General features: G+C 37.1%; 1 protein-coding gene across 4 annotated transcripts in view; it reads left to right on the forward strand.

Annotated features, from left to right (window-relative positions):
- METAP1D (methionyl aminopeptidase type 1D (mitochondrial)) overlaps nt 1-17952 on the forward strand; it is a 50266-nt gene that overhangs the window by 18655 nt on the left and 13659 nt on the right. For 2 of the 4 annotated variants that reach the window (XM_014954503.1, XM_014954505.1), the window contains 4 exons: nt 9289-9446; nt 11956-12105; nt 15491-15639; nt 16316-16358. In XM_014954503.1, coding sequence (XP_014809989.1) covers nt 9289-9446; nt 11956-12105; nt 15491-15639; nt 16316-16358 — 500 coding nt within the window. Of the gene's footprint in view, nt 1-3614; nt 3962-7096; nt 7152-9288; nt 9447-11955; nt 12106-15490; nt 15640-16315; nt 16359-17952 lie in introns of those variants that run through there. The other 2 variants (XM_014954502.1, XM_014954504.1) reach the window with 2 other exon arrangements.

Consider the following 17952-nt stretch of genomic DNA (forward strand, 5'->3'; position numbering starts at 1 on the left):
ATTTAGATTATGAAGTAAAATATAGGACATTAGTACTAATCATAGTATTAAATTTTAAGCCATGCAAATTGTAATTGTCACTGGAAAAGAGCTATAAGTTGAAAAGGTTATTAGCATTTCAGCTTTAACAGTTAATTTGAGTAATCTTTTTTTTTTTGCTGGTGTGCAGCTTAGAAAAGTCTATATGCAAAACATTTAATATTAAGTGCAGGAGTGTGTGTTTTATATCATTATTTAATTTCAGTCATTAAAGAAATGTTAGAAATATTAATTTGCAGTATTAACATGTATTAACATTTTATATTACAAAGAGTAAACTGTAATCTTTACTTGGATAAAATAAAATCTAAAAGGCAAATTACTAGTAACCAAGAGATGAAGTAATTTTAAGCATTTATTTATGTACCAAGGCAAAAACTGAAGCCTTTAAAAATATGGATTTCGTCAAATAGAAACATCATTTTCAGCATTTTGAACTAAATGCAAATTTTAAAGTACTGAATTTAGACTGTCGGGTTTCTATGGTTACCTACCTTTCCAGCAGTTTGGTGAGATGTGTAAATAGGCTTCTGAGTCACTTGTAATTATTTGTTTTTTGTTTGTTGTAGTTGTAATTCTCTGTTCAGTTTGAATCTAATATAGTTCACACCACATGCTTTGGTTTATGTATATTTTAGTGCATATGATTGACAGTGATTGAGCATTTCTTATGGAGTGCTTGTTTTTTTTGTCATAAGTGATGTATGTTGGTACTTCTGAAAATGTAAACAACTTCTTCCTGTATCACTGTTTGATAAACAGGGACTTTTATGATAAGAAAGAGGTCTTTGTAAATGTTAAGCAAGGAGATAAGTGAAAGGTATTTAAAAAAAAAAATTAAAACAGCTCCCAAAAATTATATCATACTTTTCCAAATTGGATCCATAATCCTATCATTATAATTCATTCAGTAACCCAAATGTCACGTATTTATGAATAAGCTTCCAAGTTATGCATTAATAGCACATACTAATGACTGACAGGTTTAAAAATAAATGTTTTAATAAGGATGCTACAAGTTATCTGCAGCAAGCTCTTGATTGGATCATCTTCCTTGTGCAGATCATCTTCTTGGGGAAAAAAATGTAAGAGCCTATTTCTACCACCACCACCATAGGAGTTTAATAGAAACAGCTGTAAACTCTTACACCTCTCTACTTATATATTTTGAAGTCTGGGTTATAGGATGTAATTCCCCACCTCGCACTCTTCACTCTAGCCAAGGGCAAGTACATGTTTTCTAAGTAAAGACTCACTGTCCTAATGTTACTTGTGTTTTCATGTGAAAACAGGACAATACAAGTGACTAATAACATTTAATATAAGGCAAAAAACACTGCTAGCTGTCATTTTTCCAAATGAGGAGTAATGTAATCTTATCTAATAAAATAAGGTATTCATCCCAAAATTTCTAGAAGTGTACACATCTTTTTAAATTTTGAGATAAGACTGGCTTACGATTCAGAAATCATCTTGTAACCTTAGAGATTTGGCTGCAGTTGTATTGAAAATCATTATTGCACTGGGTCTTATATTTTGTGCAGGGAAAAGACTCCTGACTTCCCCTTCTCTTCCTGCGACTCAGGCTACGCAGGAAACCCCGATACGATGTTCAGGAGCACTCCTAAATTTTCTATGCAAAGATTACTCTTGTTTCAGCTGCCTTGCTTACCCACTGAAAAGGTTTCAGTGGGAAACTTTTTTTTGTGGTGATTCGGACAGGGTTTTTTTCCACTTCAGGTGGAAATTTAAGAGGTTAAAGTAGGATTTATTTTTAACATTTAATACTGTATCGGGCATGCGTATAGGACATAAACATGCCAGTTGAAAAACAGTTGTTTCACAGAGCACCTGAAAAGATTTTATCCCAGTAGGATTCAATGAATGTTAAAGCTGTGGGTGGGTGCATATTAACAACAAGATTCGGTATTGTGCGTGTAAGAACTATTTGAATAGCTTATTATTTTAATCTGAAACAACTGCTATTTTTTAAACCGAATAACTTGTTCCAACAGTTGTTACTTCCCTACAAAATCAAAATAATGACACAATAACCAGTCTTTCAAGAGAAAGTAATTCCTCTGATCTTTTAAAAACTGAAGACAGATAGAAAGTGATTAAAAGACGTATTTAAATATGCAAACCTGAGCAGATATGTTTCCTGCTCTAATTTATTCACTTTATGATAATTAATTTACTCAATATAGGAATGCAGTAACATAAGAGGAATGTTTCTCCTGCTAGTCACAGAAGTTGAAACTTGCCAGATGCTGTGATTTGAGCCTAAATTCCCCTGATATTAACTGTGTGTGAAACTCTTAATATTGTTTTCTCCAGCTTTTGTACCTAACTTGTTTCATTTGCTGTGATCCTGCTTTATGCAACAGTGTCTTTTTTTTTATTTTCTACTTGTGTTACTCTGTTGGGTAGAGAAAATGTAGTAGAAATAATGCTAGGATGGAAGGCTCTATTGGAGAACTGCAATGTTGTGTTCCCAAAGTTAAGCCTGTACAGCCCAGTACCATTTTCTGTAATAGACAATTAATTTCATTTGATATCTGAATGAAAATCATTCAGATATAGTTAGATTGTACTCTGTATTTTTTAAATCCTATAATAAAATGGGAGAGTACTGTCTTGGTGTGACTCTGTGTATATATATGTATATCTGTGTATATATCTACAACTGTTCAGCCGGTCAAAAGGGTTTTTAAGGATACAAAATTATTTTTTTCTTTTCTTCTTGTTTGTTAAAGTTGCACTGTTGGTTGCTGCTAATAAAAGGTGGCATCGAGCCAGCTTCCTGAAGGAGCTATGGGGAGGGTCATGGCTTGTCATGACCTGGGCACTGTTACTTGAATGTTGTTATTATTGGGATGAAGTACCCTTAGGCTGTCATCCTTCCTGTAAATAGAAGAGTTCTGATTCTCTGTGGTTTCCCAGTTTACCAACTTGTAGAACAGCTATTTTGTTGGCCCTAAGTTTGACTGAATAATGAATTAGAAGAACAGCACTATTCCAGAAAGTACTGATTCATCATTTTAGTGTGCTGGTCTAGACAGAGGCGTAATAAGTAAAGCCAAACAAGAATGTATTTCCATATAGTTTTTATAAATTTACACCCAATTAAAAACCTCATTTGTATTGGCATATGGCAAACAAATTGCCTGGTTCCGCTCTCTGTGAAGTAAGGGCAAAACTGTAATTAGCGAGGAGCATAACTGGTCCTGAGGACCAAACTTGACTTTTTTCAGTGTCGTGGAGGAGTCCCAGTGGGGTCGCAGAGGGGCTGACTCTGTTCCCTTGGAGTCAGTCAGCATTTGGCCATTGCTTTGCTTTATTGCCTCTTATGAGAGTAACAAGAACAGCAATTCTGTTGATGCCTTTATTAACTAAACAATTTCTGTTGTTAATTTCCAGTTAATTTCAATAATTAAATGAAACAATGTCAATTAGAATATAATGTTTGCAAGGTACTGGCCTGTGTTTCGCTGTATCAGGGTACAGTCATAAGCATGCTGTTGTCTAGGTTTTCACCAATGCGTTGCTGTTATAACCGAAGTCACATCTATCCTGATGAATATTTCATTTCCCCAATCATGCTATTAAAAACAGAGTGTTTTTACCCTTTCATTCCTGTTTTCTCTTTTCCAGTACCATCATGACAGCTGTGGCTGCGTCCTGTTTACAAATTGCTGCTAGTTGCATTTTCAGTAGTCCTTGTGGGTTTTGCTCTCCCCTAATATGGGCAATTAGGAGGAAATATTTCTCACAAGCATGGACTTGCTCTTCTTGTAATGACATAGTCCTGCAATCCAGGAAACAGTGCTGCATGGTGTCCATGTCCATGATTTCCTGATGTGGGAAAAACGTGTGGAAAGCATCTGGAGAGGAGGAGACCCCCTTTACCAGCTTGTTTCCTGTAAGCGAAATTGGAAGACCTTGTCTGTGCAAATAGATTTCAAAATAGAGTCTGCCCTTTGACTGTCTCCATAATTACACAGCGCTCTCTGTATTTTATTTGGCTGCCAGAGCAGTTAACCCCTGGAAGTAAGGGGCTGATGATGGCGTGACCAGCACGGGTATGCAGACATGACCATGTGAATACACTCTTGTTTGGAGAAGCCTGTCGTTAAGACCTCGTTACAATATACTTTTACCAAATTCAAAAATTATTATGTGTTGGATTATGTTGATTAAGATACGTTATATCCTTAATGTACAGAAAACGTGGAGATATTAGTTGCAAAAAAGGAAAAAAAAAGAAGCAGAAAAAAAAGTTCTTTCAAGGCTTTGATGTAATCAACATCTGTCAACAGAATGAATTTGCTTTTGTTTAATTTCAAGGGCTCTTGTTCTTCTATTTTGCCCAATCAGTTTCAACTTCTGCCTCAGGCATTTCCCTATGTTGTTCTTTTTTTTTTTTTTTTCCTTTTTTTTTTAATAGCAAATGCACAGGTTATTGCCTGTGAAATGTGAGCTGCTCTTCTGCTACACAGGTTACACAGAGTTGGAGAGAACCTTTAATCTTTCCCATCCTATTTTTGAAGCTTGGACATACCTTTGCAGCACAAGGATTACAAAGTCAGCGTTTTATTAGGCAGTTAAAATTACAATTGCAAGTAAAGGTCTTTCAAACCACAATCGTTATTTCGGATTGAAAAATGGGAACATTTGGTGATTAACAGTACAAAGCTATATATTCTTACCTAGTTACATCGGTTGGATTCTGCATATTATTACCCGTTGTGATTTTTAATACCCCACTTGAAACTTGATTCCTCTGAAGTTTCAACAAAATGTATATTTGCACAAGAAGCAAAATGATGATATAATATTAAAGTGACCTGACAAGCCAAATTAAAGATCTCTAGTGTTTTATCCTCAAATGCTTATATACTAAGAAAATCTCCAGTCATTCTTTTGTTTCAGTTTAAAAGAAGAGTTTAAATCACTTATTTTGAAAAGAATTATCAGAACAGTGCTTTTTATATTGTTAATTGTTCATATATATGTATATTAAGTAAAATTTACTTTATCAAGAGGAAGATTATTTTATTTCCTGAATGGGTTGGATGTTCACCCTTGTAGTCCTAAATAATTTTGGCACTGTGGTTCTGTTGATACTATGACTAAATTATTTTAAAATGTGTTAATTTTATTTCTTGGCTTGTTGAAGATGTACCGTTGTATTTTCTGTGTCTTAGAACTGTCATGAAGTTTATATTTTGGTAACATTTTTGCTAATTGCTTGGAAATTTGAAGTCTTTCATAAATAAATACCAAAAAAATATTTGCTAGCAATCCCATTTGATGAATCATGTAGATGAGTAGTGTTTTGGCTGGCTACCCCGCACCTCATTCATTGAAAACATAGCTGACAAATTGCTGTAACTGTTAAACAAGAAGCGTTAGAAAAGGTCTTATGTGAGAGTTCATTTCCAACATCTCCCTTTAAAAATACTTCTTGACCAGAGGAAAATCACATTTAAATGACTAAAATCAACTTAATTAAGGGTCATTAATAGAGATACACATAAAAAACTCTCTACTCTGAGTGAAATGGGAGCATTTCATTATATAGTGTAGCATGCATGAACAGATAACAATTAAAATAGACCTAGAGTAAAAGGCTAATAAATATAGGGCACATTGTGCTGCAAAATAAGTCACTTAAAATGCTGCCACCCATCATCATACTCGAATTCTGTATTCAGCCCCTTTGGCTGACTCGTTTAAAAGAAAATGTGATTTCCCCACAAGATAAATTCATCTGGTAATTCACAAAGCTCACAGTGCATATTTATATTATTAATACAAATTAAGGTCTGGAAGGTATGCTGAGGAATCCGGCGGCTGCGGCGGGACACGCGTGCGTGCAGATTGCACAGTGTGATTCACGGCCGACTCAGAGGAGCAGTTGTCTGTCATTTTCTGTGCTCGGTGCATCGGATCCGCTGGCGCGATTCGGTAACGCTGGTACAAATTCTCCTTATTGCAGCTGGCAGTAAATATTCTGTTATTCATGGCAAGTGACGCCGCCTTGTTCATGGGGGAGAGAAGAAAGGCGAAAAGGGTCAACTTTGCGTCCCGGCGGTGCTGGTGTGTTCTGGTGTGTGACCAGGCTGCCCGCCCGCAAACGCTGGGCTCTCTCCCACGGCTGCAGTTCCCACTGGAAGCTGCACAAATCCCGCGTTTGTGGACTCTCTTACAGTAATTAATATACACGGAGAGCTTAACAAAAAGGGTGTGCTTGAGCGCCAGTGTTGCAGAAGTAAATAAGGCAGTGAGAGAAGCTTTGATAGGTGTAAGGGATGGGGAGGAGGGAATATCTGAGCCAGACTTGGAGAATACAGCCAGTTGTTCCTGTCTCCGGTGATTGATGATGTTGCTATATCGAATTAGCTGTGAATATGGGAGCTTAAAAAATAAAAGGAGCTGCGGAGACATTAGGAAGGCCTTCTTAAGGAAGGAAGTGTGTGGATGGAGTCCAGATTTTCATTATAAAACAGTAACTTCATTATATTTTAATGCCATTTTATTTCATTTTATTTTTACTTTGTAGGAGAATGTTTTCTGCTATAATTTTTTGTATTTCAAATAAAGGTTTAGTTGGCCTGTGTTTATAATTCTTGTGATGTATTTTAGGAGTCATATTATACTATGGTGATATTTATTTGGTTGTTGCATTTCACCTGTTCAAGTAGTAGATATTTTTGTATGCGTCTGGTTTATAATGAGTAGTTAGTAGAATAACAACAGACTACAGTATCTTATTATCCTGTTATCTTGTGACAACACTTACAGTGTATCTTTGGGAGAACAGAGGTAAAAATTTTATTCCAAATGAAAAGGTATCCTTTCTGAATGTGGGATAGTTGGTAGGCATGCACCCATGAATATAAACTGGTTTAATGTATTTAAGAGTGTGTATTTGGGACATTTGGAGTTTTATTGTCGAATAATTGACAAGCACACTTGCACCTTTTCTTCCCCAATTAAACTTTTACACAGTAGACTAGGTGCCTGGGCAGTATGCCGTGCGTCAAGGAGATCATCTGAAATACACATTCACGTGTTGATGTCCACGTGGACTTTATCTGACCACATCAGTGAGTGTGGGTTTTTGATATATTTATTATAATACTCTCTAGCTGCGGTAAGAGCAAGGTGCTTCCACTGCACTCTATAAAAGAGCTACCTTAGTTATGCTGGCAGACTGATTGCTACTCCTGATGGCCCAAAAGTTGCTGCCTCAGCAGATTCTGTTTCCAGCAGTGGGCGCAAACCGGCCAGGGAGTTTGTGGGATGCTTTGGTCTCTTTGGATGCACTTCTATGTTGTGCAGGTTAGATGGCCTAGGTTTATTTTTCTTTTAATTGGACAGTGATTTTCTTCTTGTGAAGGAAGCCCCAAGAAAGCAGTAGATGATGAGGTTGTTGATTAAATGGTAATTGAAACACCACCAATCTGTTAACTGGGCAGCTCCACTTCCCATGGAGAGACTTGAAGCAGGCAGCTTCCATTGGGGTACCAAGGTTATACTGAGAGCTTAATCTGAGCCTCACTCTCCAACTCTGCCTTATTACTTATAAACAATTTTAAATAATGGTGACAATTTGCTTGCATTGAGTAAAAGTCTCTACAACCTCTCAGGTGTTACACAAATTCAGATACTGGTAACTAAATGTAGCACTGATCAGTGTGCAAAGAGGCAGCCAGGAACATTTCTGAAGCAAACCCCTACAACTATTCCATTCCATTCATTTTGGGTTTTGGGGCTCCAAAAAAGGTGTGGGACTTGAATCTCCTGTATACCATGGAGTGCTGCAGAAGTGCTGTGTATGAAGCTAAGTGTGCATGTGGAAGGATAATTTCTGCATCTGGACATGATAAATGCATCCAAAGGAAAGGAAGGAAGGTACAACAAAATAAAAACATACAAGATATGGAAGAAATTCTTCTTAAAAAAAAAAATAATCATCTTTACATAGTTACAAAATATGCAGTAGATTGATTTCTTAGTTTCTGTCATATAAAAATGTTTAGTTACTTCTGTTTAAACAAAACCACTTTCTTTTTACTAAAGAGTAATTATCTGTATGTGTTACTTGCCACAAAAGATTGCTTTTGTGTTTGTATACATATGACATTTTTCACAAGCAGATTAACTGTTATGCGAAACTTATGTTTCAAAAAAACCCCTCTGTTGAGACTGTAGAATGTTTGAGTAATGGAAATATGCACTATGTGTAATTGTGGTTTAATTGGGCAGTGTCAATAATCCTTTTGAATTTAGTATATTTCCAGGTTTTTATACTAACATTGTCTTTTGTGATGCATTATTTTGGTTTTGATGTCTCTGACAACCCTAGGGCCTCAGTGCACTCTTCCCCCGCCTCTTTTTTCTCCCTTTTTTCTTTTTTTTTTCTTTCTTTTTTTTTTCTTTTTTTTTTTTTTTTTTTTTTTTTTTTTTTTTTTTTTTTTTTTTTTTTTTTTTTTTTTTTTTTTGTTTGGAGGGCAGCAAAATGCATCATTTCCCAACAACTAAGTTTAGGCAATGCATACTCTAACAAACTGTCATTCCAAATTCCCATGTGAATTAAAAGGAAATCCGATTCAAATATTCCAAGTCAATTACAAATTTTAATCCCTTCAATTACCTTAGGCCATGATTAAAAATATAGCTTGAAGTTTGTTCTGTTGCCCTGGTAGGCAGCACAAATGGAACCCTGTTCCTTGTGTCTTGGCACGAATGACAAGAGCAACATTAACTTGGTTGTGCTCAAATCTGTGACCAATTCTGCAAAAATATGGGTGAAAATATTGTTTGAAATCAACATTAAATTATTTTTTCCTCCTCTTTTCTTGCTGTTGTCCCTTACTCACTGTTTCCCCAAACCTTGAACAGTGCAGCTTCTAGACGTGCAAATTGCTACAAGCAGGGGCCAGTCAGAGCATCGCTCCTGGCTGTAAGCTCTGGGGAATTTACCCGCGCTACTTTTTAACGTATCAAATCAAAATAGATCTGGTATTTTATAAAGCTTTGAAGTATTGTTTGGGGAGGTTTTTTTTCTCTCATTGCTTCTCAGTGTTAATGCTCTTTCTTGAACAATTTGAACTACCCTTGGCTACTACATGAGTTCTGTGGTTTGTTTTACGTCATACCCTTCTTTTTGCATGCTTTCCATTTTGTAAATGTGGCAGTAGAAAAAAAAATGTTAACCATTTTTAACTTATCTATTAACAGGTTCTGTGACTGGCTGCTTTTCTTTGTGCAGTCGTATCTACTTGCACAGGCAGTCAAGCAATCAACACCGAAGATGCTTCTTTTTTCAGGGACAAAGAAATACTGCTTATAGTATAGTTTGTCCAGCCATGGTTTCTCCAGCTCACCCAGTTCCTAAGGTACTGCAATTTTTATTATCTAATCTGTTCCTCAGTCAATATAGGATTTGACTGCAGGCGTGATCAAGCTGGGGGTTTGAATCACTGTCCCGTTGCTTGGTCTGGCATTTGAAATAGAAGTGCTGGTGAGAGAAGTTTTCCGCTGCCTACCATGTTAAACACAGTGGCGTATCTAGTTATTAGGGAGTTTAAACGTGGGGCTTGTTCTGTCATGGTAGTATAAACGTGGAATATTATAATCATCTGTCAACACTTAACACTTGGGGTCCAGATTCTCTTTTTGGACAATTATAGACAGTCCTACCAAAAGTCAGTAGGAATCATTCATCAGTCCTTTTCTCTGTAAATCTCTAGCAAGCTAATTATAAAAATGCTTATATTTTGCTGAAGGTTTTGTTAATTGGTTATGTCAGATTTAGGAAGAGAACATACAATACCTGCCGGTAGCTGCCACACAACCCCACTGCTCATTCTGAACTCATCTTTACTGTGCCTGAGTGTTTTTTTTTCTTGCAACATATACTTTATTTTTATTTACTTTAGAGCCAAAATGAACTTTTTCATGCAGATTTAACATGTGTTCCACTTCTGGTTTCCATATTTTTTCTTTTGGTTTTTTTTTCCCTGTTTAGTTATAGCATACAGATTAACTGTTTAGTATCTTTCCTTTAGCCAAAAGAAAACCAAAGTACCCTTACTAAACAGTGCTTTTCAGGATGTGTATTAGCACTTTTTTAGATTTTACTTATCATTTTATTATAGATTTCTTAAGCAACATATAGAGTGCTTCCATGGGCCAAAAATACTAAGAAGCTGTTAGATAAGGCTGTTGGAGGTAGGGCTCTTATACCTAAGAGTCTGTGGAAGCTCTGTGTGCAGGAGAACATAGAATTACATGCTGTATATATCTTCAAAGGTTTAAAAATTGTAGAACTTTAAACCTTTTTTTTTTCTGTTTTCAGATGCTTCTTTTAGGATAAAGTGGGAGAAATATACTGTCATACTGAAAAGTTGTATTCACAGATCAGAGTTCTCAGTCTGTCTAAAAATGAGTCCAATTCTTCAACTCTGAAAAGTTGCGTTATTACTTTTTACAGAGTATGCCAGAAATCACATTGAAATAACATGTTTTTTTCAAGCTGTTGGCGTGAAACTGTATAGATAGACATTTTTATGTATGCTGCTTCGGGCTTCTCCCTTAACAGATCTTACAGGTCAGCAGAGTCGGGTCTCAGCAATTACTAGATAAGTGCCCTCCAAGGGGAAAGTGACGGTGCTGCTGTGTACAGAGTTGCTAATCCAGCAAATGGTGGGGTTTTTTTCTAAGTTATGTCCCAAAATACTGCAATAGGGTTCTTAGGGTTGATACGTCATTAATTTGAATGGAATGTGAAAGTAGAATTCTGTTGATCTAAGTCCACTGAAGATAGTTTTACTTTTTATCAGAGTAGAAATGAAATACCCATAGGAGTAACAATAGTCTTCCTATTTAAAGTCCCTCTGGAGCTAACTGGTTGTCCCACTCTTCTTTACTGCCGCACCCTGCTGTTGTATGGTCTTGCTGTGTACAGCCCAAATGCCCACTTTGTTTTCTGCCTGCCAACTTGATTCTGAATTTCATGAAGTCAGTGCAAAACTTGCCCTGTGGCTGGTGGGGCAGAGAATCAGCCCAGCTGCGGTGGAGGTTAAAGGGACCTTTGCCCAGCCAGCGAAACAGCCCAGGACCCTCTGAGACAACGTGCATTTCCACCTCTGTGCAAGATGTTACTGTTATTATTAGTTTGTTGTGTTTATACACGTGTCACGAAATTGGTGTGGGTCTTAAAAAATCAGAAATGAAATTTCACCTCTATACGAGGGCTGAGAACTTTATGTGTGGAAAAAATGAAGTTTATTACACTTGCCTAGACACAGCGAATTGGGATACACTTGCATAGTGTTGTAGGTGAACAAGTTGGGGATAGCATATGAACTAGATTAATAAGAAAACCCCTCTAAATTAAAATAAATTAAAGCCAAAATTAAATAAGTTATTAGACAAAAGCAATCTTGTGGAAGTTAATAAGAGTTTTGTCTGAATAAGAAACTAAGGATTTGATCAGCTCTATTTTTGAGCCTAATTCTATATTTGTCCTGTCAGTTGCAGTGTTTAGATGCCTTTTGTAGAAAATGTGCCTCTTTGCAAAAGAAAAAAAAAGAGTTTTTAAGTCTGTGTCTCACAGTTTCAAAACTTGTGACTGTCTGTGCTGGAAGTTGGCTGCAGTACGTGGGGTTTCAGCACTGGAAGGCTAACAGACTGGATAAGTCAGTAGTAACAGGCAATGTTAAGTTCAAAAGGGCAGTGGAAGAAATACTGAGGCAGCCTTGAGGGTTTGCCCTGATGGCTTAGGAAGGTCGATACTACGACAGAAAGGGCAAGCTGCCATGAAGCAGGAGGCAGTATCTGAGAAAATGATCCCATTGTCATGCTCAGTTTTCTGATCTTCATTTTCAATCCTTTTTCTCCAAGCATATAAAGAAGCCAGACTATGTGACGACAGGCATTGTACCAGACTGGGGAGACGACATAGAAATTAAGAATGAAGATCAGATTCAAGGGCTTCGTCAGGCTTGTCAATTGGCCCGTCATGTCCTGCTTCTGGCTGGAAAGGGCTTAAAGGTAACAATTACAGAAGTCCCATAACAGCTTGGATATCTTGTATGCTTTCACTTATTTGGAGTTTGTTTCTACTACTGGTTTGGTTTTTTTTAAACTTTCCCTTAATGTGCATCCAACTTTAAGTTAAAACCTGAAAAAAGAAGGATTTATTAACTTTTGACTCAGTCCATTATATGCCTGTTTAATTATTTCTGTATTTTCCACCTATGTAATACTTACGAGTTGCTGGCTCAGGTGTAGTATGTTTCTGTCTATAATCTCGCTCTGTTCGGATTGTGCCAAATCATGTGAGTTTCTCATAAGGGCCATGCTACATTTTTTCCTTTCATTTCATGGCCCATCTTCCTCGTACATTGTGCTTTCTGGCTCTGCATGTGTGCAGGTCCAAAGGGCTGGGTTGCCTCCTCCATTCACGTCTATCCTTCAGCCCCTTGCTGTCCCGCAGGGGCACGACTTGTAGAGCTGCCATTGGAAAAAACAGCTGCCAAATTCCACACAATTTTCCAGAGTGCATTGATAATAAAGCCTCATAGTTTCCAGTAATGTTTCTACAGTATGCTTTTTGGGATACCTCCCAAGTTAAAATGTACTGGGAGGAGCCTGGTACCAGGTTTTGCAGATGAAGGAGTGCTTTTTTAGCCTTGCCTTGGTATTTCGTGTAATAGCATACTGGATAGAGTAAAATGGGTTGAGTAGCTATGAGATGCAGAGATAGATGGGGACTGTAGGTCAATGCCATTGACTTAAAAGGGGAAAAAATTATCAGTTTACCGTGTGTTTTTCTTTCAGCTATCATCATACTTTCCCAGAGGTTTAATTCTGGAGCTGGGGTAGGCAATAACACATCTGCCTGAAACTTTAATCTTACGTAGGGTCGTGCATGTTTCACTTCTTTATGTGCAATTATTTCCCAGTACAGTAAAGCTTACTCATGTAAAGTTAAGGGTACACACATGTTTCTGAAGGATCAGGGTGCAATGTGGGTTTTGAATGAGAACCATTTTTCACTGATACTCTTTGGTTGTTATCGTGTGTAAAATACGTATGTATACGGCACCCAGCTTATGGTGCAGTTCATAGTATGTGCCACATCATACATAATAGCAAAATACTACATACACGTAATGAACATTTTGGAGCAATAAGGTGACCAGGAGCTGTGAACTGTGAAGTAGGTGGCATTTGGAGTTGCAGTGCTGAGACCGCTACCCAGGTCAGCTGCCCGCGGGTGGTGAGCTCCATTTTACACCAGTAAGTGTCTGCCCAAGACTCCTCTGACTGGGAGGATGCTCCAAAACACTCCCTCATTGACAGGGAGTGTCTTCTGCTTTCCAGCCTGATGCTGTTCGTGGCCAGTTTACACTCATTTGTTCTTATGCCAACACCGCTCTTTAATTTAAACAGCTTCCTGCCTTTCCTTGAGTCTGTCCCCTTCACACAGTAATAGAGCTATTACCGCTTTCAGTGCGCCAGACTAAACAAACCCAGCTCTTTTAGGCTGTTCTCATAAGGTATACTCTGCATTCCTATTTTATCTGAAGAGCCCCATCTCTCCACCTGTTCCTGTTGTCTTGCTAAACCTGCCTTGAACACAGCTTTTCAAACCAGCTCTCGCCTGTGCTTCATCTCATGGCAGTAGCATCCCCTGGTATAACAAAGGTGCATTATAATGCATAGATGCAGAGAGACAAAGTTTGGACTGAGCGTGGTTTTAATATTACCCTTTACTTCCTGTGAGACTTAAAAATGCAATATGTTATTATATATGATAGAATTTCCTGGGTTTGAGTTAAAGATTTGGGAACAAAGCAGCAAGTTCTATGACGTGGAAGCATTTTGTTGGATACCATCAGATTGTCCCGTCCCAAGTAAGGGATAAGGTGAACAGTAGGTGCCTCCCCCACCTTGCCCAGCTAGCAAAAGCTCCTTTAAAATTAAAGCAGATACTGTTAAAAGCAGAACTTCTCCCAGTGTGTAAGCCTGTGCAAAGAGCACAGATCTGTCTGCCGAGTGTCCAAAAGCCACGTCCAATTCCTTGTGCAGAGCAGCAGCAGACAGCACCCAGCAGTTGTTTGTCTATGGGCTGAAGATGATAGATGGGAGAGCAAAGGCAGGAGCAGCAAACCTGTATTTATCCAGAACCAATGGCTGCGGTGTCCAACACGGACGGCGCCGGGGCTGCGGCTGCCATCCCAGTGCAGAGGCTGCACAGTAACCCCAAATCCCGGTCATGAGAGAGTTCATTGCTCCTCATCTGCCCAACCACATTTTCCTGCTGAATAAGATGCAAGCTGAGCAAATAGACCTGGTTTTATCCTCAGCACAGGACACAAGTGCACTCCGCTGTATTTGCTGTGCGTGATGACTGAATATTTCAATATATGGATAAGTACGCTTCCTGTGCCACAGCCTGCCTATATTCCATGTGTTACTAAAAAGTCCTCCAAAATCACAGCCACTGCAGTGTATGTGTACGAAGTATGATTTTCAAAGGCTCAAAACTCATTCAAATCAAAATCAATTTTCAGAGGAACCCTCAAAGGCACTTCTTCTCAATGAGGGAGGTTTCCCTACCAAATTTCAAATTTCAGCTCTAACTGTTCCAGACACAGAGTCAATCCAAAAGAAAAGCGAGAAGAATGTTATTTTAAGCATGTGCGTTTTCCACTCCAGGGATACTCAGAAAATGGCTGAATGATTTATGAGAGATTTTTTTAATATGTAAAATTGTGAAGAAAAGATGGATCTAGAAAACGTCAAGCATAAAAATGGAGATTTCCACAAATGATGGATAAACGCTTGTTCATTCATGTGATCATCCAGGCTATGGAAACTTTAGATAAAATATCCTCAAGATATGAAGATATGAATATTTACATGTTTTATAAAATTAAATATTTGGAAAACAATTTCATGAAATGCACAAGTACATTATGAGAAATGTGCTGGGCAGTTACAAGAATTAAGATCCTTTCTTTTAAAAACAAAAGGGGAAAATAATGTTGTGTTTTAAGGGACCGAAAGCACAGAAACCAGACATTTCTATAGCAGCTACTGAAACAAGATGCCATGGAAAATTGGTGTCTTTGAGAAAGTAAATGTGGAAAAAAAAATGGAAAAGAAGTAGAGAGTATTTTAGGTTTTCTAGGAGCCTTTGAGTGCTCATTTCTACTGCATGCTTTATTTAAACCCTTTTTTTCTTTTTTTTTTTTAAAAAAAAGGTCCAATATATCAATAAAGTATATCAGACAGTTTAGTGGTTTGTATCAAAGTAGTATATTTGAAACATCCAAGATTTCATTGAAACGCTTGGCTGCAATCACATTCAGTAAATATGAGAAACTATCTTTGCTTTTTTAACAGGATGTTATGTTTGATATTTTAGGTTGGCATGACAACTGAAGAAATAGATTCCATTGTTCATCATGAAATAATCAGACAGAATGCCTATCCGTCACCTCTGGGCTATGGAGGTTTTCCAAAATCTGTTTGTACTTCTGTAAACAACGTGGTATGTCATGGTATTCCTGACAGGTATTTCCCCAATAATATACATTTTACCACTGGGAATGAAAATGTTAAACTGAAATTAATAAATTGCGTTTAATACTGAACATACTTCGACTTAACGAAATGTCATATGTAAACGTATTGCAGATGCATATCATGTTACCACATGATGCTGATAGATGTTATAGAAATGCATGTAAAACAGAAAAAAAAATATTATCCTGTTTGTCCAAACACTTGAAAAAAAAATAGTATAGTGCCTTTAGTGTGTGGAAAAAAACAACAGTGCAGTTTGATTTTTTTTTCCTCCAGCAAAATAAGCATAGGGTAAAGAATAAATATATTTGAATTTATGTGGTTTGGTTTTTTTTTTTTTATTTTCAATACATTCAGCTACTCACAAAGTAAAATATGAACCCTAGTGAGAGAAAAAGAATAAAAATAATGGTAGATTTTTCAGGTGTTGATACGTTTTTTCTGGTAGTTGTTTCTCATTATTTTATATTCAGCTACACTTGTTCTCTAAGTAGTGAGAGCTGAACATTAAAAATGGTTATTCTGTTTGCCTCTGCCTTCCTCCATCACAAAATACCTACCCCCTGATTTTTTATGTATGTGCCATTAGGTGTTTATTCTTATATTCCCTTTGTTGGGAACTGTCTGTCACCATTATTATTTTTTTTTTCTGTTTATGTTTCAGTCGACCTCTTCAGGATGGAGATATTATCAACATTGATGTCACGGTGAGTAATTCATATAAAAAATAGTCTTTGATCAACTTTAGAATCACTAGTAGCAACAGGAAGAATAGTGGATTGGAGATGGGGGATGCACAGATGGATGTGCTGTTTACTTCTGAGCCAAGGCACAAGCAGCTGGTTTCCTTTTTTGTTTTTAACTGTGTGTTTATTCCAGCTAGACCCAGGCCTGACTTGAATTTAGGACTGGAATCAGATGCACTGAGATCAATGTTGGCCTAAGTGAAATGTCAACCCAATCCTGCTATGTGTCATGTTTTTGAGAAGGTGTAATTGTTATTGATCCACTGTGTAGTTAATGCAGAGCACCACAGTACTGGGCAGCAGCTGAAGATAGATATGTATGAGATGAGCTAACATGAAGAAAGCCAGCATTTTTCCTTCACTCTGCCAAGATTGATCTTCCTCTTCCTGCTGATTTTGAGTGGGGCCTGTCATTATCTTACTCTGTCATTAGAGGCTACATTGGCCTGTGTATGTCAGTCTATTTGGACAGCAACTCTTTTGCTAGCAGTGTTCCCTACATTTATTAAAATCCCCGAAGGTAGTGTTGTGTTCCATTTCTGCTATAAAAGCCCTGAACCTTTTGCGCAGAAACAGAAATAGTGTGATATAACCGTGACTTAATATTTCCAGAGAATGGTCAATTATAGCTATTTAAATAAACACTGCCTGGATTTTCTTAGCAGCAAGAAAGTACAGAAACTGGAAACCTAATTCTCGTTTCATTTATGAAAAAAGAAAAAAAAAAAAAATTGTCACTTGCAGAAGCTTTTTTTCCTTTTACTGTACATGTTTTTATTTTCCCAAAGTGTAGTTTATTTCTAATATGAACACAGACATCTTTTGAATCCCACCATTATTTTGCAATAATATGTCACATACAAGGAAGTAACATCTCATAAAAACAGGCATTTTTAATCATTAAAGAAACTCTTGGTAATTTGATGCTATTTTCTATGGGCCCAAATTTCATACTGACAGAAGCAAAGAAATCTCCAGCAGACCTACCTCTGAGCATGAGATTCAAGCTTTCTAAAATATTTTTTCTATCAAAATTAGGGTCAGTGACCTTTTTCCCCTGGTACACTCATGTGTGATCCAGAACTGGGTTAGGCTTGGTTTGTTTTTTTAATCTTTCTAAATCCTTCCCCATCTCCGTACTTTCTAATTGTAGAATTCTGACTATCAGGTTTGCACAGTGTGATCTGTCATTTTTAAAGTATATTTTTGGCCTACATTTTTATTTTGGTGAACTGGTGTGTCTTTGCTCATTTTATTAGACTAAATCAGTTTGCAACAGCTGAGGATTTAACATCTGATTTCTTTGTGTCTCCTTAAGGTTCACTTTATTTTTTTGTTTTGTCTGTCAGAATAATAATGACGGCTTAGATTTTAAAAGAAGTGTAGATTTATATCACAGATACTTTCTGTGATAAGCTAAACAAAACATTTTTATATTAACGTGGTGTGCATATCTTGTCCACTCTGCTTTACAAATAACATCTGATGAAATGTTACTGGTCTTTTCGAAGATGTATTTTTATTTGTTTTCTGTGTACCCTCATAAAAGAAAATA

Source organism: Calidris pugnax, unplaced genomic scaffold, assembly GCF_001431845.1.
Source record: "Calidris pugnax isolate Ruff unplaced genomic scaffold, ASM143184v1 scaffold103, whole genome shotgun sequence".
NCBI lineage: Eukaryota > Metazoa > Chordata > Aves > Charadriiformes > Scolopacidae > Calidris > Calidris pugnax.